The sequence below is a fragment of the Callospermophilus lateralis genome, chromosome 14 (assembly GCF_048772815.1).
Source record: "Callospermophilus lateralis isolate mCalLat2 chromosome 14, mCalLat2.hap1, whole genome shotgun sequence".
NCBI lineage: Eukaryota > Metazoa > Chordata > Mammalia > Rodentia > Sciuridae > Callospermophilus > Callospermophilus lateralis.
Window position 1 is genome coordinate 96644693 of NC_135318.1, and position 23466 is coordinate 96668158.

Consider the following 23466-nt stretch of genomic DNA (forward strand, 5'->3'; position numbering starts at 1 on the left):
GAGGCTCTGTCTCAACATAAAAAAATAAAAAGGGCTGGGGATGTGCCTCTGGTTAAGCGCTCCTAGGTTCAGTCCCTGCTACCAAAAAATAAATAAATAAATAAATAAAATAAAAACAAAAGAACAAGTTCGGGGAGCATGGAGACTCCAGGGGGACATAGAACACAAAAGAATATAAATGTGGAGACTGGGCTCCACTGATTCCTGGCAAAGGTAGCAACTACTGCTTGAAATAGCAGCCCATCTTGCTTTATAGTAGCTAAATGGAAACAATGTCCCTAAAAGACCTTTCTCATACTGAAATATTTACAGAGGAAATGGTAAAATGTTTGGAACTTGCTTCAACATAAGCTGGATGGTAGGAGTAGTGGGGGAGGGTAAGAGTGGGTGAAACACATTGTTTATAGCTGATAACTGTCCAGGGGGAGGCTGAATGTACTATTCCTTCTGCTGTTTGTATATTTGAGATTTTCCATAAGAAAAAAGTGATAAAAATCAAAAGCAAAAAAATCTTTTTAAATAGGAAAGTTGAAGGCCAGCCTCAACAACTTAGAGAAGCCCTAAGCAACTTAGCCAGATTCTGTCTCAAAATAAAAAAAAATAAAAAGGGCTGGAAATTTGGCTCAGTTTTTAAGTGCCCCTGGGTTCAATCCCCAGTGCCCCCCACCCCAATAAAGAAGAAAAAATAAGATATCTCCCACGGAGGTCAACAGGCATCTTGCCAACGTCACTGTTCCTACTCGGGCGGTTGAGTGTGGCTTCATTTCATCTGGTTCCTGCCTATTTTGTCTCAAGATTCCAGAAGCAACAGAAAGGTGAACATTGATTCAATTCATCCAGGAAGTTTGGTGACAGTTTCTTCATATTCTGTATATTTCTTACATTAGTATCCTTGAGTTTTTATTTAGAACAAGATATATTTAGTGAAGTCTTCCTGGAAATAGACTTTTCCTGGGTTTATGCCTCTTTCTAAGCCTCCCAAGAACTTGAGACACAGTGAAAAGTAAATTTCTCAAAAATCAGGAAATATAAGCAGAAAATCAAAGAAAGAAGTCATAAAGGAAAGATTTATAGACTGAATATATAGAAGGGTTTTTTTGCATAGAAACATAAATAAAATGAAGACAGAATTCAGAAAAATATCTGTAACATATGCAACAGACAAAGGGTCATAAGAGTATTTTATATGTGTATGTGTGTATCTGTATAAATCAGTGTTCAGCAAAGATACACAAATGCACATATACCCATACCACGCAGGAATATGAAAATGATATACACCTTAGTGGAAAATCTAGGGGAAAAAATCAAAACTACATACAAAAATTACTTACCTTCCCTGGTTACCAAATAGTATGACTTAGAAAAAAATGTAAATTGGAAATCAGTTAGACATCCTCCCCCATCAAAGTGGCAAGGTCAAAAAATATTGATAAATACTAACAGCAAAGCTAGAATGAAATGAGAAACTTTACATCCTGCTAGTAGAGGTTTTAATTAGTGTAAGCTTATTTACAATATCTTCAGATCCTTAAGGGCTTAAAACATTTACCCTTGTAAATCCATATATCACTAGGAATCTATGTTAGTAAATACTTAGAGATATTGACAAATACATGCAAAGAATAATTATTGATGGCTTATATCTAAAAACGAGAAACTTGAAGTCAATCTAAATACCTACTAAGTACATTCGTATAATCACATATTGTATACTCATTAAACACATTTCTGAAGGATAAGTAATGACCTGGGGAAAATCCTCAATATCATACTGAATGGAAAGATCAGGGCACAAAACTGCATGTGTTGTGTGTTGACCACTGGGTTATAGGTGTGCTCGGCACAGGTGGACAGAGTACCTCCTCATTCCCTTCTTTCTTTTATCAAATGTTAATAGTTTGGCTGGGGGTGTGATTGTTGGTAATGTTTTTTTTTTTTAATTATAGATGGACACAATACCTTTATTTTATTTATTTATTTTTATGTGGTGCTGAGGATCAAACCCAGTGCCTCACACAGGCCAGATGAGTACGCTACCACTGAGCCACAACCCCAGCCCCTAATGTTTGTTTTTTATTTATATGCTTGTATGTTTTTATTGTAGATTAACTCTGAACCTACATGAATTATATACTGAGGAAACGTTAAGAAAAACAGAATTAACAGCAAAAGAGAAGACAGTGAAAATACAAAAAGAACTCGATTGTTAATTAGTTAGTTTTTTTTTTTATCTGATGAGTGATGTATGAATAGATTTTCAGCATGAATGATTTAACCCATATTAAAGTCTTCAGAGGAATCTCTGGATGCTTCTCTGACATGAAGGAAACACTGAATAGTTTGGTGAATTTCATTCTAATTCTTTTTCTATACACACACGAATCAATGTGTGTGTGTGTGTGTGTGTGTGTGTGTGTGTGTGTGTGTATAACATGCTATTTATACATAATAATTTTAATCAATATAAATAAGGCAATACCATATGGATTTGCTGTTCGGTCTTTTGAAAAATGTGTCTTAGAGGGCTGGAATTTTGGCTCAGTGGTAGAGCGCTTGCCTGGCATGCATGAGGCCCTGGGTTTGATCCTCAGTGTTGCATATAAATAAATAAAATAAAATAAAATAAAAGATCCATTGACAACTAAAAAATATCTTAAAAAAAGACAAGAAAAGCGTGTCTTAGAGACCTTTCCACACTATAGATCTGGGTCAGTCTTACTCTCTTCAGTTGCAATGTTCTTCCGTATTATTAAGGGACACCTACATCATGTCCTTCCTTCCCTATAGATTTTACTGCACACAGATTTGTTGACACATGGACAAGACAACCTTTGGGACAGATTCCCTCCAGTGGGATTGCTGGACCCAAAGGACCTGTGCATTTTCCATTTTGAGGGGGAAGTCCAAATCATTTTCTAAATACATTTTACACTTCCACCAGTCTGTACCCCACAGGCGGTGTATGATAGGGCCCTTTCCTGAAGAGGAACTCTATGATGCTGTTGGTGATATGCTTTCTGGGTGTCGAGATGCGCTGGTGGTGCTGAAGGTGGTATGCAGGTATGAACTGTTCTTCAACCTGCCGTCCCCTCGCTGGCTCATATGCTGTAGAAGTAAACATAATAACTCAGTCCCACAGTCAGAAATCGTTCTATGGGATGCATCCTATACATGTGTGCTCTGGGAGGAGCGTTATTACTTACTCTGAGATTGCTATAGTATTAGAAGAAGTAATGCATACAGTGGGTAGTACTTAGAGGCGTTTAATTACATGCCTTCTGCATGCCGGTGCTGGGCTCTGGAATACGTGCCAAGGAGGACAGCTGACATGCGGGAGAGGCCCCAACTTGATTCCTTATCAGGGAAGGCTTGTCTTAGCAGGTGTCAGGGTCATGAAGTGGAGGAGGCGGAGGGTCCCTGGCAGGGGCTGCTGTGGGCCAGCCTGTGGGCCAGCGTTTGTTTTGGGAATCTTCCAGGTTGATGAAGGGTGCATCATGGCTGAATTGAGGAGTTTGAACTTCATCCTGAGGGGAATGAAGGGCTCTCAGCAGACGAGAGAAAATTAATCTGAGGTCCTGGCTGCCATGAGCAGGCTGGGTTGGGAGGAGCGAGGTTGGGAAGATGCGGGGGGTGGGCTGGGGTGGGGGGGTCGGGGGTAGGCACGCTGTGGGCAGCTCAGACCTAGTGGCGCCCCGAGTGGATCCGAGGCCATTATCCAGTCAAGTGGACAGGGCTGAGCAGTGTGTGGCTGGCAGAGAAAAATGTCAAGACTGCTAGCAAGATTGCAGCCTGGATGATCTAGAAGGAAGAGGACGGGAGGGGAAGTAGTGAGCATCCTGGCTTTAGAACATTCCAGTCTTCTGCCCCTAGAAAGCAAAACCAAAAGGGGTGGACATTTTCAAGGGACAGGCGCCAGCTGCCGCAAACCCATCCCCTCTTATTGGTAGGAAGAGCAAAACTCTTGGTGGTGCAAGACATATACTTCAATAAATATCAATTTTATCATCAAAGCACACACTGTACTTAAAATATTTTCAAGTTTATTTCATTTTATTGGTCCTGGGGATTGAACCCAGGAGAGTTCTGCTTCTGAGCTACAATGCCAACCTTTTATAATCCTTTTTTTTTTTTTTTTTTTTTTGAGATGGGGTCTTGCTCAATTGCTCAGGCAGGCCTTGAATAGGCCATCACACCCCTGCAAAAATTATGCTATTTTTGATTGACAAATCATAATTGTATACATTGATGGGGTACAATTTGATGTTTTGATATATGCACAATGTGGCATTATTCATGATTAAATTAAGCTCATTAACATATACATCACCTCCATTGCTTTTCTTTCTTTTATTTTTGCTTTTCTCTCTCTCTCTCTCTCTCTCTCTCTCTCTCTCTCTCTCTCTTTCTTTCTTTCTTCCTCTATTGGGGATTGACCCCAGGGGTACTATCCTGCTGAGCTACATCCCCGTTCCTTTTTTATTTTTTATTTTGAGAAAGGATCTCATTAAGTTGCCCAGGCTGACCTCAAACTTTCAATCCTCCAGCCTCCTTGGTTGCTGGCTGTGCACCACTGTGCCGGAGCTTGCCTATTCTTTTTTTTTTGTTCCTTTTAGATGTACTAACAGGAGAGTGTATTCTGACATATCATACACACATGGAGTACAACTTCCCATTCTTGAGGTTGTACATGATGAGGAGTTTCACTAGTCGTGTAGTCATGTATGAACGTAGGAAAGTGATGTCCGATTCATTCTGCTGTCTTTCCTATTCCCATCTTCCCTCCCTTCCCTTCGTTCCCTTTTGTCTAATCCACTGAACTTTTATCCCCCACCCCCACCTTATTGTGGGTTAGTATCCGCATGTCAGAGAGAACATTCAGCCTTTGGTTTGTGGGGGTTGGCTTATTTCCCTTAGCATGATATTCTCCAGATCCGTCTATTTACTGGCAAATTCCATGATTTCATTATTAGCGGTGTAATATTCCATTGTATATATTATACCACATTTCCTTAATCAATTTATCTGTTGAAGAGCACATAGATTGGTTCCGTGGTTTAACTATTGTGAATTAAGCTGCTACAAACATTGATGTGGCTGCGTCACTGTAGTATGTTGATTTTAAATTCTTTGGGTGTATAACTGCGTCAAATAGTAGCTCCATTCCAAGTTTTCTGAGGAATCGCCATAGTGCTTTCCAGAGTGGTTGCACCAATTTGCAGTCCCACCAACAATGTATGAGTGAACCTTTCCCCCCATATCCTTACCAACATTTATTGTCACTTGTATTCTTTATAATTGCCATTCTGATTGGAATGAGATGGAATCTCAGTATAGTTTTAATTTTCATTTGTCTGTTAGTTTTTTTTTAATAGTGAGATTGTTTGATTTTACTTATATGTAGAACCTAAAAAAAAAAAAAGTTGAACTCATAGAAATAGAAAGTAGAATGATGGTTAGCTGGATGGGAGTGTTGGTAAAGGGTACAGTTTCACATAGGCAGGAGGAATAGGTTTTGAGATCTGCTGCAGAATAGGGTAACTAGAGTGGAAAACAATGTGTTCTATTCCAAAATAACTAAGTAAATTTAAAATGTCTTGCATTTTTATCTTTTATTCCCTAATATTTTCTCTGACTGGAAGAAACCCTCAGCTATAAACAGAAAAAAAAATATCGATAATATCTAAAATATCCCCCACTTCATTTTTTTATATATATATAGCTTTTTGAGATTTGGACCAAACATTTTATGATCAAGTAGACCGGAGCTGGAGGGCACCATGCTTGCACCTCCACTGGCTTCACTGAGAACTTTGATTGACTTGCCCTCTCCTGTGAGTGGCCACGTCTGCCTGGGCTGAGCTGCAAGACAGAATTTGGTTTTGTCCCCTCTGTTTGTTTCATTCATGACTTATGTATGGGCCCTCTCTTCTTCTGGAACACAATGCAGTTTCAGTTTTTACTTTCCTGGACCAGCATCAAATCTGTCACCTTAGAAATGAAGTATTGAGCAGAGAGGTTGCCCTGGCAACGCTTCATTACAAGATGCAAAGTGAGCCAGATCATTTTATCTCCCCTCTTGCAAAAAAGATTGGTCCATCACCACGTTGTATACAGGACAAAACTGCCTCAACCGTCTGAGGAACCTAGAATTCGAAGCTCTTCATTGCTAATTGCTTTGAAAAAAAAAAAAAAAAGATTGGAATCATCTGGAAACATCTGTCTGCGTTCTGGAGAATCTGCATTACCATCCATCATCAATGTCACCATCATAGCTTTCTCAGGGTCCCATCAAGGCTTCCTGCTTTGATTGACACTGGATTGTGTACATAGATGTGTGCATTTATGCCACAGCTCTATCATTTACTCCTGAAGGACTGTGACAAGGACCCTAATCTATTATGAGACGGACCCTCATCACACATTGGGCTCTGAGAGAAGCACTTAATACCACTCAAGTGTCTCATCTGAAACTCAGAGCAGCCTGAGCTGTGGCTGGTCATCCTCCCCCGGCTGACAAGGAAATCAGGTGCAAGAGATCTGGAATGCACCCAAAGTCGTGACATCTTGTTGCTTTCCACTACAGTGGCCTTGAACATAAAGCTATATATTGATTGAAAAGCTTTTTAAAGTGAAATTTTAAAATGATGGTTATTGCAGAAGATGTGAATGTGTGTGTGTGTGTTCGAGTGTGTGTGTGTGTTTATAACTCTTTTCATTGTACAGAAAGATCAGAAACTACAGGTAAGTGGAAAAGAAAGGAACAATAGAGTTAGAATCCCCCAGGGGTGACTCACCTGGCGCTTTCTCTGGTTAGACCTTTTCCACGATACATATTTTTTGCTTTTTGGTTTTGTTGTTCCCCAGTGAAGTCAAACTGGACATGCTGCCTTTTGCTCAGCATCTCTCATGAACATTATTCACTGTCAGCACGAAGCTCCTCAGCTCTTTACAGGTCTGAATTAAAAATGCTGAGATACCATCACCGCTGCGGTAACAGGTTTTCATGGGCTTACGAGTGACCTTCTTCACACGCCAATGTGCCAGTTAATTTGGTGGCCTGCTTTCTGTCTGTTCTGTGGAGCTGAAAGCTGAGGATGTGTCACATTAGCACTCAGCGGTGTGCACCATTGCAATAGCTATTGCATCCATGGTATTTATTCATGTGGGATTTGCACTATTTGCATGTTCATTACACACATCCAATCAGAACCTCTCCTTGGACGATTTGGTAGTAAGTTCTGGATGTTTAATGGAAACACTGATTTAGTTGAAAAATAGTGACATTGGTGAATTCAGACAGGATTGAAGAATAAATATATAATAATCTCTATTTTCATACTATTTTCTCAATTTCAAAATGTTTGGAATGGTTCTAGTTTAGCAGGTAATAGCTGTGTCTGTAGTTTGGTATTGTGTGTGTGTGTGTGTGTGTGTGTGTGTGTGTGTGGTTTTTTTTTTGTACCAGGAATTGAGCCCAGGGGCACTTAACCACTGAGCCATATCCCCAGTCCTTTTTAATATTTTACTAAGAGACAGGGTTGTTTAGCGCCTCACTAAGTTGCTGAGGCTGGCTTTGAACTCATGATTCTCCTGCCTTAGCATCCTGAGCTTCTGGTATTACAGGCATATGCCAGGGCACCCACCTATAGTTTTGTATTCTATTTTCTTCATTTAGCCCGTGTTCTGAATGTTTTTCCTCATAATGACCATCTTTGGATGAATTTTAATGATTGCTCTACTATTCAATAATATGAACTACTACAATTTACTTAATTGTTCCTCCTGTTATTAGGTAGCTTATTTAGAGTTTAATGAATGTCCATTTTCCTATGTCTTTTTGCTATCACTAAAGCAGAATAGTAAAACAAAACAAAACCCCAAATTTTTCAGTTGCTATGTAAAAATGGTACCATATTTCATTTTAATATTCAATTATTTTATCATTTGCAAACAATTTTCTTATATAAACTAAATACAGTTCTTAAATATTTTTTATATTATTCATATACTTGGCATATTCTTAAAATATTCTTTTAAAATAGTCTTAAGATATTCTTTAAAAACAACAAAGTTATGCTTCATCCCGTGCTTCAATGACCAAGAATTTAAATTTGGTAGAATTCAAACTAATTTATGCTTTATAATAAGATGAATTTAAAAGAAAAAGTCTTGGGGCCTTAGTCATTATTCTAATTTGTTATAGTTTTACTCTCATGTGTATTCAATAAATGATGACTTTGTACATGTATTGTGCCAGTAACTACTATTTTTTAAAAGAGCCTAAAGAAATCTGGAGTTTGATATGGAAAGAGAAGCCATATAACAAAAACAGCAATAAATGCATTTGACTATAAAGGAACTGAATGAAAAAGTATGCAGATACTGCCTAATATCTGGTTTATAAGTGAGGATAAGTACCATTATCATTATTAATAAAGTTGTTCTTGAAATACAAGCAACCACAAACGTTAGCACAGATGTGGAGGAAAATTGCTGGTGGGACTGTAAATTGGTGCAACCACTCTGGAAAACAGTATGGAGATTCCTCAGGAAACTTGGAATGGAACCATTTGACCCAATTATCCCACTCCTAAATTCATACTCAAAGAACTTAAAATCAGCATACTACAGTGATACAGCCACATCAATGTTTATAGCAGTTCAATTCACAACAGCTAGACTATGGAGCCAACGTAGGTACTCTTCAACAGATGAATGGAAAAAAAAGTGATATACACACATACATACATACACAAACACACACACACACCCACACAGGAATATTAGCCATAAAGAAGAAGGAAATTATGGCATTTTCCAGTAAATAAGTAGAACTCAAGACTATCATGCTAAGTGAAATAAGTTAATCCCTAAAAACCAAAGGCTGAATGTTTTATCTTATATGCAGATGCTAATTCATAATAGGGGTTGGGTGGAGATTAGGGAAGAATAGAAGTACTTTGGATTAGACAAAGGGGAACGAAAGGAAGGGAGGGCAAATGGGAATATGAAAAATAGTAGAATGAATGGGACATCATTTTCCTATGTGCGTGTATGATTACACGACCAACGTAATTCTACATCATGTACAACCAGAAGAATGAAAGTTATTCATGTATGTAAAATATGTTAAATTCATTCTCCTATCATGTATAACTAATTAGAACCAATTTTTTAAAAAAGAAGACCTCATGAGAATGTTAAAAAATAATAAAAAAACAAAATTGCTCTCGAGTTCAGTGGTTGCCTTTGGGTATTTGATCTAACAGAAGATTTCTAACATAATCCGTCCAAATTGGCCTGACCATGAATTCTAGCAATTTCCTCTGCGTTTGTGGTCAGGACCTTTCCTCCCTCTCTCTCTCCCCCTCATTCTGTCCCTGTCTGTCTGTCTCTGCACTCACACAACCCTCACAAACTGCTGTCCCAAAGGGTGTGATCATCAGTACCGATTTGGTAAGGACTCTGGGTCAGCCTCAAGAAAATGGAAGCAGCAGTACCTCGAGGCTTCCTTTTGCTATCAACCATGGTCCACAGGGTCCTGCACTGTATTAATAAGCCAGCCACATTCAAAAGTGGCATGATCGGGGGCTTTTATTATCCTCAGCTTCCTCGTGAGCCCCACTTCCCTCCCCACTGGCTTGCTTCTGGTCCCCCCAGCCCTGAGAACGCCCCTTATGACCTCAGAGTCACATTAAGTTCGACATCATAAAGAGGGTGTCGCATCTGACCTGCTGGGCCAGCACCATGCTGTAAAAACTAAGACCACAGACAGAAGGTGTGGGGTTATGCCTTTGTCTTTCCCCAAATCTGCATGCAGAAAGGGGGGAGGAGTGGGTGCATACAAGCCAATTTGAATGACCACACTGAAGTCGGCCATGACCATGGAAGGCATGAGATCCAAGTCCACAAAAGAGGGAAGTAGCTCGTGAATGGGGTTTCTGAAGTCCAAGAGTCAAGATGATGGTGGTGAAATGTTATAATGTTACTAAGTATTCAGGGGTATGGATTTACAGCTGAGGCATTAGTTGACAAACTAGGAGAGCTATTTATAGACTTCTAAAGTTTGGGGGTTTTTCCCCTCCCAAGGGAGATAAAAATGTGTCTTTCATTCTGCAGAGATGACTTTTTTTCCCCCCCTTTGAAAGTGTATATGACCCGTAGCTCTATTTTGAGAGATGTTTGTTCCCCAGGAACACAAGCTTCGGTCTCAAAGCCTAGTGGTGCCACCTTTAACCCAGTGTTCTGGTCCCTTCCTTTTGACCAGATTGTTCAGAAGCCACTGGCTGGTTTTTAAGTAGCGGGATTGGACCATGTGACCTGTAACTTCATTTCTTTCTCTTTGGTTTTCTAAATCTTTGCCAGTTGGTGGGTTTGTTTGAGTCTTGATGGTTTAATTATAAAATTAATTTATGTATTTGAAAAAAACCTAATAATTAATTTATGTATTTGAAAAAAAAAAGAACTAAATAGTTAAGAGAGAAAGTCCTACCCGCCTCTCTTCACTTGCCCTGAATCCCAGATTTTGAGAAGTAACCGCTGTTGGTCATTGTAAACCTCATCTTATTCCTGTGTTAGATCTGCTTTAAAATAAATAAAGCATCACAGATAAAGCTGAGGACCCTGTATCCCCTTTTTTGATCCCATTCTCCCCCCAGAGGTAAACAGCGGCCTATATTTCCATGTATGTTTTAAAACTTTTAGTACAAAGAGCACTAAAGCATTGTTCTCCAGGTTTAAAACTCATATTGTCAAGGAATAAAAACAAAATGGAGTCGCATTTGCTGGTGACATGGAAAACAGTCAGGCGGCCACTGTTCATCAGACCCCTGATGGGCCAGCAGCTGAAGCTCTGAACCCTGCGGCAGACCCCCCCACTCCAAGCAAGCTGACCCTTAAAACACTGTTGACCCTGACCTTCTGCATAATGGGCCTCCTCCCCCAAACGACACAGGGACCAAGACCACACTCAATTCCTTTCTCACAAACAGCTTGACTAATCATAGTCCTAGCAGGTAATGCAATCTCCAGCCCTCAGAAGGTTAAAGCTAGAAATACAGCTGCCATTTTGTAAAATCTTGGAGGACATTTCCCCAGTGTTGCTTCTCTGATAATCTGTTCTTTTGAAATTTCTATTAATATAAAAGGTTCTCAGTCTCTTTATACTTATACCTACCTATCATCTATTTATCTATAATTTTTGGCTTTTGGCCTTTCTGTGCTATATTCTGGGGAAAGGCATCCAGTATTATCATTCACCCATTCTTAAAGACTATTTTGTCTACTCTAGAATTTATTCTGTTAAGATCCATCTTTGTTTCAGTTCCATTGTCTTTTTTTTAAGATAGATTTTTAATTTTTTGTAGTTTTTTTAAAAAAATATAGTTGTTGTTTTTCATCTGTTATTGGAATAGAGTTGTCAATCATACTTCTTAATTTTTCTTTGACATCCATTGCTTCTTGTGGCACTTGAGTAAAGTTTTGTAGTTTTATCTTTTTTTGTCTTTGAACAGCTTAGTTGTAAGTCATTTTAATAATAATTTAAAGTCATGTTTAGAGATGGATCATAAAATTAATTTAAGTGCATTGACATTTTGTTTGTTAATTCCCTCAACTAATATTTTTGGCATTTGTGTTCTTTTTTCTTTGCTCTTCTATTTGAAGTTGCCTAAATCCATCCTCTTGGCCCTCAACACCAGGGACAACACATGGACATTTGGGGCCTTGGTTCCATGGTGATATTGTGGCTATCACAGAGACAAAAAGTGGTCTGGTTTAGTGCCTGGTTGTAAAGCCACAGGAGTGTCCCTTCACTAGGCAGGGCCTTCTTTCGGGGCTGAGACCTTCGTGCCAGTTGACATCAGTCACTGAGGTGACTTCTTTTCCAGAGCACTCATGGTCCCATTTGGTCCTACTTGCTTTGCGGGAGATGAGCCCCCACTGCCCCGCCATCTTTGGAGCCAGAACCAACAGCCATGGCTTTAGCCCTGCTCACCATTCACATTTCTGTCCATCTTTTTACATCTGTCTTTTATCAACCATGCTTCTTTCTTTTTCTTTCTTTCTCTGAATTATTTTATTAAATAATAATAACAAATTTTTTGGAAGATTTTAGTGGCAGGGAGGAACAGAAAACCATGATCTCTCTCTATCATCCTAATTAAAAGTAAAATATTTACTTCAGAGCAATGAGAAGTTATGCTCCATTTGGGTACAATGTGTCAAAATGCATTCTCATGTCATGTATAACTAATTAGAACAAATTTTAAAACTTTACTTTTTAAAATGATTTCCCACATTTCCAAAATGTCTTCATGTTCATTATGATCAGAATATCATATGATTTTGGAACAACGATAGTACAGCTTAGTATTTTCCTATTCGATTTTTTTCTTATTGTTTAAATGTTAAAGAATAGAATATACCTATACCTTATTATTATTATTATTATTATTATTATTATTATTATTAAATATACGAATCTTACATACTGCCCAGGCTGGTCTTACACTCCTGAGCTCAAGTTATCCTCCAGCCTCTGCCTCCTAAGGAGCTGGGCCTACAGGGATGCACCACTGCACCCAACTTGGAATATATCTTTTGATGAGTATATGTCTACCCATTTATCAACAAATATTTGGTGAGGGCCTATGAAGTTCCAGGTACTGTGCTAGGTGGTAGGAGTTTAGTAGTGAACTGAAACAAAGTTCCTGCACAGAGCTCACATTCTGCTAGGGAGAGGCGGGTAATATGCAAATAGGCAAATATAAAATGATTAGGATGAAAAGAAGTCTTGGGAACAGAAGAATATGATAGAGGGTTCTGGTTCCAGGGAAGATGGAGTGAGTGTCCTTCACCCCGTTTCTCCACTTAAATACATCTATAAATCCTGGACAGAGTACTTAGGTGACCAATAAACTGACATGGAAATGATCCCGAGAGAACTGGGGAGGGATACCAGAGTTTGAAGTTCCACCTAGTCAGCAATAAGTTGACCATTTTTCTCCCTGGAATTGACTGGCATGGAATCAGAGGTATCCCAAACCCACAAGTAAGCACCAGGTGCGGGAAGCGGAACCCAGAAAAGTCTCTATTTTTGGTACTCTGCTATTCTTGGAGCCACTATTCCTTCCTCGGTTACCAGGTGTAACAGCCTCTTACAAATTGATGAGGAAAAATAGCCAAGAGATATGAACCAACATCAGATATTCTCAAAAGTTTAAGAAAATATGAAATAAATATATTAAAAAGATGTTTAAATCAACTAAGTCACTTACAAAGAAGCAACAATGAGATCCATTTCCTTTTGGCGGGTGTGTGCTTAACAATGTATTAATAATAATAATACAATATTAACATAACATTGTTATTATTGTATTAATAATATGTATCAATAATACAATAATAATAATGTATTATTAATATTTTTTTCAAATTTTTTATGAACGTGTAATAATTATGCATATTTAAGGAGTCCTATTTTTTTTCAAGATCTTATTTTATTTATTTATTTATTTATTTATTTATTTATTGAGAGAGAGAGAGAGAGAGAGGAGAGAGAGAGAATTTCAATATTTATTTTTCGGTTTTTCGGCAGACACAACATCTTTGTATGTGGTGCTGAGGATCGAACCTGGGCCGCCTGCATGCCAGGCGAGTGCGCTACCGCTTGAGCCATATCCCCAGCCCAGGAGTTCTATTTTTTATTGCCTGCTCTTTCCAACTTGATAGATGCTCTTGGAAATCATACTCAATGCTAAGTAGGGTTTCCTGAAGCAGTTTTGGGTTTTGGGTGTTGATGTTTTGGGGGGTGATGATGTGGTGTTTTAAAAATGTAGTTTTAAAATATAGAGTTTTAAGACCTGGAAGGGAGAAGTTAGCAGTGATATCTGATCCTTATGGTTCATGACTCCCTCCACCTTCCACTTTCCTACATTTATAAGTTGTTGATTTTATATTTGGAAAAACAGCCCACGGCCCTGCAGCTCCAGCTCTGCAGGCCCGTGAGGACCTGTCAAGTGACACCTGCTTTCCTTTGGTTTCGGCCTGTAGGTATTTCCTCTGGCACACGTGTGCAACGACACGAATAAGATGACACTGATCAATCCCCAAGGAGTCAAACTCAATGTCTACAAGCAGAAAGTGGAGCAGGCCATTAAATCCTATGAAAAGTGAGTACTAGTCCCAACCGCTCTTCAGCGGATGCGGAATTTGTTTCAGCCTGTTTTCTCTCCCTTGTTTGGCTTAAGTTTTTGTTTGTTTTTAATTTGAAGAAGCTATTTAAAAATCATCCAACATCAATAAAAGCAGCTACATAGGACTTCTTATGTACCCAAATATCCCCAAGGGTTCTCGAGAAACCATCTTTCCTTTCCAGCCTCGACAGAAACCTCATGTTCCATTAGCTTTTCCTCTTGGCACAGTGAATTGGGTCATTTTCACATCTAACATTATGTAATATGACTGTGAAAGCGCCACAGTGACAAGATATAGAGATCACAGAGCCAGCCCTCCGTATCTGTGGGGTCTGCATTGGCTGATTCAATGACCCATGGATTGAAAATATGCAAAAGAAAAAAGTTGCATCTGCGCTGCACATGAATAGACTGGTTTTCTTGTCAGGACTCCTCAGACAATGCCCACAGAACAACTATTTACATGGCATTTACCCTGTGTTAGGCATTATAGGCAATTTAGAGATGATTTTAAGTGTACAGGAGACTGTGGATAGGCTCTGTGGACATACTGGGTTTGTCTTTTTATGGAAGGGCTTGGGCATCCTTGGATTTGGTATCGGGGGGTGGGCAGGAGGTCCTGGGACTAACTCCCATGGATACTGAGGGACAACTCTATACATATAGATTATTATTTGAAACTTTTTGTATCTCCGGGCATGGTGGCACACACCCACAATCCCAGCAGCTCAGGAGGCTGAAGCAAGAGGATCATGAGTTCAAAGCCAGCCTCAGCAACAGCGAGGCGCTAAGCACCTCAGTGAGACCCTGTCTCTAAATAAAATAAAAAATAGGGCCAGGGATGTGGCTCAGTGGTTGAGTGTCCCTGAGTTCAATCCCTGGTACAACAAAACAAAACAAAACAAAAACAAAAACTTTTTGTATCAAGTTCAAGATTACCAAGCTGACTCAACAGTGCTATCTCCCACCCCAGCATAGAATTAATCCCTGATACACAGCTCTTAGACCTGGACTGTGCCCAGATTCTTCAGGCAAGACTGCTCTTCTTTCTGGAAGCTGGGCTGTTTTTTTTTTTTTTGGTTGGTTTTTGTTTTTCTTTCTTTCTCTACTACATATGAGAAAAAATGAAATAAAAACACAAAAGTCAATGATGTAGCCAGGCCAGCATTTATTAATCTCTAGTCATTTTGTGGTGGGCCTACTATGTGTTCAAAATAAGTATAGGCACTCGTACATTGCTGGTGGGACTGCAAATGGTGCAATCAGTCTGGAAAACAGTATGGAGATTCCTCAGGAAACTAGGAATGGAACCACCATTTGACCCAGCAATCCCACTCCTAGGTTTATACCCAAAGGACTTAAAATCAGCATACTATAGTGACACAGCCACATCAATGTTTATAACAATTTAATTCACAATAGCTAAACTATGGAACCAACTTAGGTGCCCTTCAATAGATGAATGGATAAAGAAAATGTGGTGTCTGCACACAATGGAATGTTACTCAGCCACAAAGAAGAATGAAATTATGGCATTTGATGGTAAATGGGTGAAACTGGAGACTATCATGCCAAGTGAAATAAGCCAGTTCCCCAAAACCAAAGGCTGAATGCTCTCTCTGATATATGGATGCTAACCCATAATAAGGGGAAAGGGAAGGGAGGTATAGAAGTTCATTGAATTAGACAAAGGGGAATGAAGGGAAGGGAGAAGGGATGGGAAGTGGAGAGACAGTAGAATGAATCGGACATCACTTTCCTACGTTCGTATATGAACTCCCAACCAGTGAAACTCCACATCCGTTCAACCACAAGAATGGGAAGTCGTACTGCGTGTGTATGATATGTCAGAATATACTCCACTGTCATATATACCTAAAAAGAACAAATTTTTTAAAAGTCAGAAATGAATAAATAAATACCACTAAATTAATATATAAAAATGTATGTATCCCTTCACAGAAAATATAAATAATATGCATAACTATTTTTTTAAAAAAAGAAGAAAGTACAGAGCTTGACTCCTGCCTTCAGGGAGTGCCAGTCCATCCCACTAAGAGGCCTTGGCCTCCATCACAGGCCTCTCCAAGCCCCCTCCAACTGGAGCCTCTTCCATTGGGCCTCCCTTAAGAATCGAGGCCATAGTATGTGGACTCCATCAGCGGCCTCCGTGGGCTCCTCAGCTCAGGTTGAGGGCATCTGTTCCAAAATGCTTAGGATCACAAGTATTTCAGATTTGGGATTCTTTTTTTCAGATTTTGGGATATTTCCCTATGTAACATGAGATATCCTGGGGAGAAGACCCACGTCCAAATAAAATTCTCTTAGGTTTCATAAACACCATATATACATAGCTTGGAGGTAATTTTGAGCAATATTTAAAATTATTCTGTGCACGAGAGTTTAGGGGTTTGGATACTTTCCACTGTGGTGTCAGGTGGGGAAGGCCGACAGGTTTGGGATTGGGGATGTTTGGATTAAGGAGGCCCCCGCTGTTCTCCTTGGCACCTCAGCCTGCCCTCCACCTTTCTGTCACAGGTGGGACGGGCTATTCCAAGGCTCACCCTTCCCCATGGCTCTGATGCTTCCTTTCGGGCATTTCCGGAAGGGCCTCCAGGAACTTAGCTCCTCTTCCTGCCTTGCTGCTGTCCCCCTGGGCCCCCCATCCTTCTTGCCTCAGCACCAACCACCTCCTCGGAGGCGCCATTCCATAGGCCCTTTCTACTGCCCCCCTGCATGTGGCCCTCAGGGGACTTACTGCTACTGCCCAGTCCTCAGGCTTGCTGACCACCTCTGCTCCTAACCCGGGGCTGTTAGCTCCAGAGCCAGGGGCTGGCCAACCTTGTTTCCCCCTTATCTATTCCTCCTTGCAGGTGTTTGTATATTTGACCATTTTAATTCAAATTTGATATAATTCCAGTTTAGTTGTTATAATTTTTCAAAGTCAGGTATTCCAAATGTAACATCATAATACCACTCAAATTCTAATGTCGTTTTCTTGTGTGATTCAGATATCTGTGTCCTGTAATTACCAGTCTGTGAAAGCCTGGTGCACGGCCACCAGCTGGAGCTTTAAAGTCAGACAGAGCTTGTAGGTTTCCCTCGGGGCCCTGATGCTCATGCTGGGCAAGTGTATGACATTCATGAGCCTCAGATTCCTTATTTACAATAGAACTCATCTCACAGGGCTCTCACAAGGCCTATGTAAATCATATCTAAAGAAGCAATTAATGTGAATTATTTCCCCCTTTCCTTCCCCGACTCTGGTGATCATAAAGTAACCATGAATACATGCACTGTCCTTGTCACAAGGCTCTTCCCACTGGGCTCATGTTTTCCCCAGGGCTTCAGGAAGGACAGGGACACCCCATTCCCAAGCAAAAATGTGCTTCTTTCTTAAAAGCAAAACCCCAGTACAGATGTGGTAATGATTCGTCCCACTTCCTACTTCTGAGTGAAAAACCTTTCAGTCACTGCAAGTTCAACATCTCCGCTCTGAAAATCCAAAATCCAGAATGCTCCAAAATCTAAAAAGTCTTAAGTGCCCATATGATGCCAAAAATGGAAAATTTCACACCTGGTCTCATATGAAAGATCAGAGTCAAAATGCAGGAACACTAAAATATTCTATCAAGTTACTTTCAGGTTGTATGTATAAGGTGTATATGAAATATAAATGAATTCTTGCTTAGACTTGAGTCCCATCCCCAAGACATCTCTTTATGAATATGTAAGTATATTCCAAAGTCTGAAAAAAAAATAAAAAATCTGAAACACTCTGGTCCCAAGAATTTCAGAAAAGAGATACTCAAGTTCTGTTGTTGCTTGTAAAGAATAATAATTTTAATATTAATGAGATCAACTTTAATGGGACTGGTATTTAATCCTATTTAGTATTGCTTTAATTAACATTGGTATTATGAAGATTATGTTCATAGTAAGTCTTTTGATATAAAAATTAATATTATAAAGAACAAAAATTTCTGGTCTTTCACATTCAGTGGTGTTGAAGAGTTCTGTTGGCATAAATATAGGTTCTCTTTTTACCTTCCTCCACTTTTCTGGAGGTATGTGAAATAGGAAACGTAATTGATGAAGGGCTCCTCCCGCCATCCTCAACATTACATTTCTGAGGAGTTTCCCACCAAAGTAAGCCAGGTGTAACTTTAAATAAACTTCATCTAACCTTAAATCCATTATGATTAGGGTTAGCAAATGGGAAATGGGAAGCTCATTCTTTGACCAAAATAATGGAATTTACTAGCCATTCTGGTCCCACTTAGTGGCCCATGTGTGGTGACCTTCTGTTTCAGTATTTCCAGAATTGAGGCAGCAATTTGGGCTTGTGTGTCTGAGCATGAGCTTTGCATATTTACAGAGCTGTCTGAATTCAGAGGTGATTTTTCTGATTACTAGTTCTAAAGTCAAGGTTGCCGCTCACAGGTCCACAGAAGTCTGGGTTCTAACCTGGCTCTACGACCAGGCATGGAAACCTCTGCTTATGGTGGCTTGTTTGCTAAATTGGCTGCTGGCCAGACTTCTGAAGCATCATTATTTACAGATTGCTTTGCCAGTGAGTCAATTCTCCGTGCAAGAAGATTTGAGAACTAGAAATATAGTGAGCCAGTGAATGCAACCCCTCAACTTAATTTCATTCCCCCACAACAAAGAGGGAAACAATTCTTAGTAAAACCCCTGAATCAAGTGTCAAAGAGGGACATCCCAGAAGGACCCTCCTCATCCCTCAGGATTTCCAAAGGTGGCCACCCAACTCCCTGAAATGCTTCAGTGGAGATGAACAAAGGGAGAATAGTAAAGGTTACAATGGTGTGCTCTCAAAAAAAAATTCGGGACATGTGCTTGCTAATCGGATCCACATTCACCAATGGTTTCTGCAAGTTTCCAAGCCTGGCCCTTCTTTAGAACCTGGGAACAATGGACATGGAGTTATTTCTGGTCACTTCATAGGTGACCAGAAATCTTTCACTTCAGCCTCTCAGTGCCAAGGACAAGTAATGGTATCCTTGTTTTATTGATGAGAAAACATTTTCAAAAGTTCTGCCCCATGGGCTCAGCCAGCAGCACAGGGATGGATACGGAGCTCTCAGCCCAGGCCCTTGCTGGGCGAGAGCCCTTGTCCACTCCCCCGCTCCCCACCACACTGAACCCACTTTCAAGTGGAGATTTAAGAGGGGGTTGAATATTTCTTTTAAATGAGAGCACAACAAAATGCATACTAAAAATCTTTTCCATAAGTCTTGGGAGCCTTGATTATTGTTACATGAACCACGTGATTAAAGAAACCCAATTTCCAAATGGACCCTAAAGAACCAGAACACTTTGGTGGGACAGAAGCCCAGAGCTGGCACATTCCCTCCTCCTCAGCACACCTACCTGTGTCCCACCTGATTCTGTGCTGTGCTCAGGCTACCTCAGGGAGTCCCCACGGCTACCCCAGGAGTTCTAACTGTTGCTGTCCCCATTTGATAAAGAAGTTGGGCACTGCCCAGAGCCACATGGCCAGGAAGAGGAGATGCTAAGTGAACTCTGTTCCGGGTAATGCCCGCCCCCAGATTCTCTTGCCCTGTCCCCCAGGCTCCAGATGGGCAAGCAGGGAAAGAGAGCTCTACCTGAGATGTGTTCTCAGAACCCTGCTCCATAGGTGCTGGCTCCCGTGGCTAGAAGAGTAACACCTCTAGTGGCATTCCCCCACCTCCTTATGTTGAAGATTTTTTTTTTCATGGAATACAGACTCACACTCCTCGTGGCCAGGGTTCTATGCCCTGCAGCCCACAAAGCCTGCTTTGGGGGTAATAACATAAGGACACAGAGCTGGATGAGACCCTTTGAATGAAGCATCCCTGATTAGTAACAAGGAGACCAGCTGTAACCACCCGACAGGAACACCACAGGCTCCAACCTCCTCCTTTGCTCTTGGGTTGACAGTTCCTCTCTGAAGACACCATCGGTGATGGGCTTTGGTCTCAGCATGTTGATGGGAATGAGCCATGTGCTATGGGTCCCCGTCAGTGACCTCACCCAGAGCACAGGTGGTCAAGCTAACATGTGTCCCCATCCTTTACTTACAACCCTTTTGCTCTGAAATTCCAAGTGGAAGAATCTACAGAGGCAAGATAAGGCACAGTCATGTTTTCCTTAGGATGTTTGGAAACTTCTTAATGCAGACATGATGAGGACCAGTTTGTTTGCACTTACTCTGATTAAGCTGAGTCGAGCCACTCTTTAATATTTGGTGTGATCACTGCAGAGCCTGCAGGCTTCTGCACTGGTGCAGAGGGAGGGAGACTCTCACGCCCAGTTTCTTTAAGATGACGTTGGCAGAGTCCAGAGTGACGGGGCTGGGCTTGGGGCCCCCAGGCAGTGCCCTTTAGATCAGACTTTTGCTGTGAAATGTATTATTGCTTCTAAATTGTTGTTGTTGTTGTTTTTTAAACAGGCGCTTGAATAAAATCGTTTGGCAAGCATTATCTCAAGAGGAAAAACAAAAGTAAGCCCTTCTATTCCCTCCTCACTTAAAAAAAAATTAATGAAATTCGGGTCAGTAAAAATCCATAACTTGTATAATTCAGTGGTATAGAGAGAATTCAAAATGTTGGGCAAACTACCACCTCTTTAGGTGCAGAATCTTTTTATCACCGCAGAAAGTGAAACCTGGTATCCATGAAGCAATGACTGTCCACGACCCCTTCCCTAGCCCCTGGTATGCACTAGTCTGCTTTCTGTCCCTACGAATCTGCCTCTTTGGATGAATCATCAGAAAGGAATCATACAGCAGGAGACATGGTGTCTGCTTATTTTACTTAGTTAATGTGGAAACATGATGCTTTTCAAAGCTCATCCAAGTTGTAGCATGTATCAGGGACTGAATACAAACACGTATTGAAAACACACACACACACACACACACACACACACCTCTGTTAGCCTGTCCATTCTTCCATATGTGGGACTTTGGGTTGTTAGCACTTTCTGGCTATTATGAATAATGTCATAAATAACATTATGAATGTCCTTGTGTAGACGTTCCTATGGACTGTTCCATGTTGTACCCCCACCAGCAGCATACAGGAATGTCCCACCAGTACTGACCACTTTCCTTGAAACAAAATCAAAAACATTTAAAGTCATCCTAGTGGGTTTTAAGTGTGACCATGTGGCTTAAGCCAGGTCGTGTTTTGGTGGTTGAGGTGTGAGTCTTCTAGATGTTAAGCACTTAACAGATGTAGGATTTTCCCATATTTTCTCCCACTCAGTAGTTTGTATTTTCATGTTCATCTTAAACCCTTTTTCCCACCCACATCCCTTGTGGGTGGTGGGAATGGGGTTACCCTCAGTGGAATGGGCTGGCTGAGAAACAAAAGCGAAGGGAAATAAAACAGCGGAAAACCCACAGAACACAGAAAGTAGTTTCAAAGTGGGTGCAGGACGGGCAAGCTGATCAGACGGATCGAGCTTCTACACCAAGATGGAGCCCGTGCCTGCCTTATTTATATCAGGAGACATCAAAGAGATTCTATAGAATGTTCTTCCAAAAAAAGGTTAAAGGTGGGCTGTTCAGTTCTAGCGGGTTATGCCCGTCTCCGGAGCTACTATGAGGAAACTTCCTAGCAGAGTGGAGGGGAAAGGTCATGTGCATTGGCAATCTATGGCCACGGGAGAGCCACGGAAAGTCCCCAATGCCAGGCCTGCCTCTTCCTGGCTGCCATGCCAAGAGAAGGTCCTCGTGTATTTCATGGACGGCTTCCCGCACCTTTTTATGTCCAAAAGCTTTTAACCATTCGAAACCCAACTGATCCATTTTTCTTCTGTTGTTGTTTATGCTGAGACTCCACTGCCGGATCCGAGGTCATGAAGAGACACACTGTTTTCTTGTTTATGGTTCTAGCTCTCATCAATTAGGTCATCAATCCATTTTTAGTGCAGTTTTGTCGATGGAGTGAGACAGGGAGCTGACTTCACTCTCCTGCTGTGGCTATCCAGTTTTCCCAGTGCTCTTTAAGAGACTTCTTTCCTCCCTGAATGATCTTGATATCCTTGTCAAAATCCAATTAGCCATGAACATTTGAGTTTATTTCTGGACTCTCTATTCCATTCCATTGGTCAATATGTCTGATTTTATGCCAGTAGGGCATAAGACATAACAGTAGGGCACTGTTTTGATTTCTGTAGCTTTGCAGCACACTTTGAAATTGGAAAGTATGAGTGCTTCACCTTTATTTTCTCTTTTAAAGTCGTTCTGACTATTCAGGGGCCCTCAAAAGTCCATGTGAGTTTGGACTTTTTATTTCTGAAAAAAAGTAAAACCATTGGAATTTTGATAGGGATTATTTGAATCTGTAATCAATTTGCATGGGGAGTCTTAGGAAGTATTGCAATCTGAACAATATTAGGGCTTTCAACCCATGGATACAGGATGTCTCTCCATTTGTTTAGGTCTGTAATTTTCCCTCGGCAATGTTTTGTAGTTCTCAGTGTGTAAGACTTTCCTCTTTGTTATTTTGTTCGTTTGGATTCCATTGTAAATGGGATCATTTTCTTAGTTTTTGGTTGTTCATTGCTGGTGTACAGAAACACAACCAATATTTGTGGTTTGACCTTTCACCTTGCAACTTTGCTGAATTTATTAGTTCCAATGTTTTTCAGGTGCAGGAATCTATAGGATTCTCTGTATATGGGAACATGCCATGTGCACATAGAGTTTTACTTCTTCTTTTTCAATTTAGATAACTCTCTTTCTCTTATCTAATTGATTTGGCTAGAATCCTGTGCGGCATTAAGTAGCCATGAAAGGGGACATTCTCATATTGCTCCTGAGTTCAGTCTTCTTTCACCACTGAGTGTAAAGTTTTTGTACTGGGGATTGAGCCCAAGGCCACTTAACCACTGAGCCACATCCTCAGCCCTTTTTATATCTTAGAGACATGGTCTCACTAGGTTGCTTAGGGCCTCACTAAGTTGCTGAGGCTGGCTTTGAACTTTTGATCCTCCTGCCTCAGCCTCCCAAGACGCAGGGATTACAGGTGTGTGCCACCTCACCTGGCGAATGTAATGTTTTATTATGTTTAGGAAATTTCCTTTCATTTCTGCTTTGCTGATGGTTTTTATCATGAATGCGGTGTTGAATTTTGTCAAGCGCTTTTTCTGCAGCTACAATGAGGATTGGTATTTTACCCCTTGCCTATTGATGGGATGTAGTAAAGTAATTGGTTTTCTTAGGTTGAACCACTCTTGCATTCCTGGAACAAAT

At 40.6% G+C, this 23466-nt stretch overlaps 1 protein-coding gene across 4 annotated transcripts in view; it reads left to right on the forward strand.

Moving 5' to 3' along the window:
* Vwa3b (von Willebrand factor A domain containing 3B) overlaps positions 1-23466 on the forward strand; it is a 188234-nt gene that overhangs the window by 121594 nt on the left and 43174 nt on the right. For all 4 annotated transcript variants that reach the window (XM_076832898.1, XM_076832894.1, XM_076832895.1 and 1 more), the window contains 2 exons: positions 14056-14174; positions 20656-20706. In XM_076832898.1, the coding sequence (XP_076689013.1) occupies positions 14056-14174; positions 20656-20706 (170 nt within the window). The remainder of the gene's footprint in view (positions 1-14055; positions 14175-20655; positions 20707-23466) is intronic.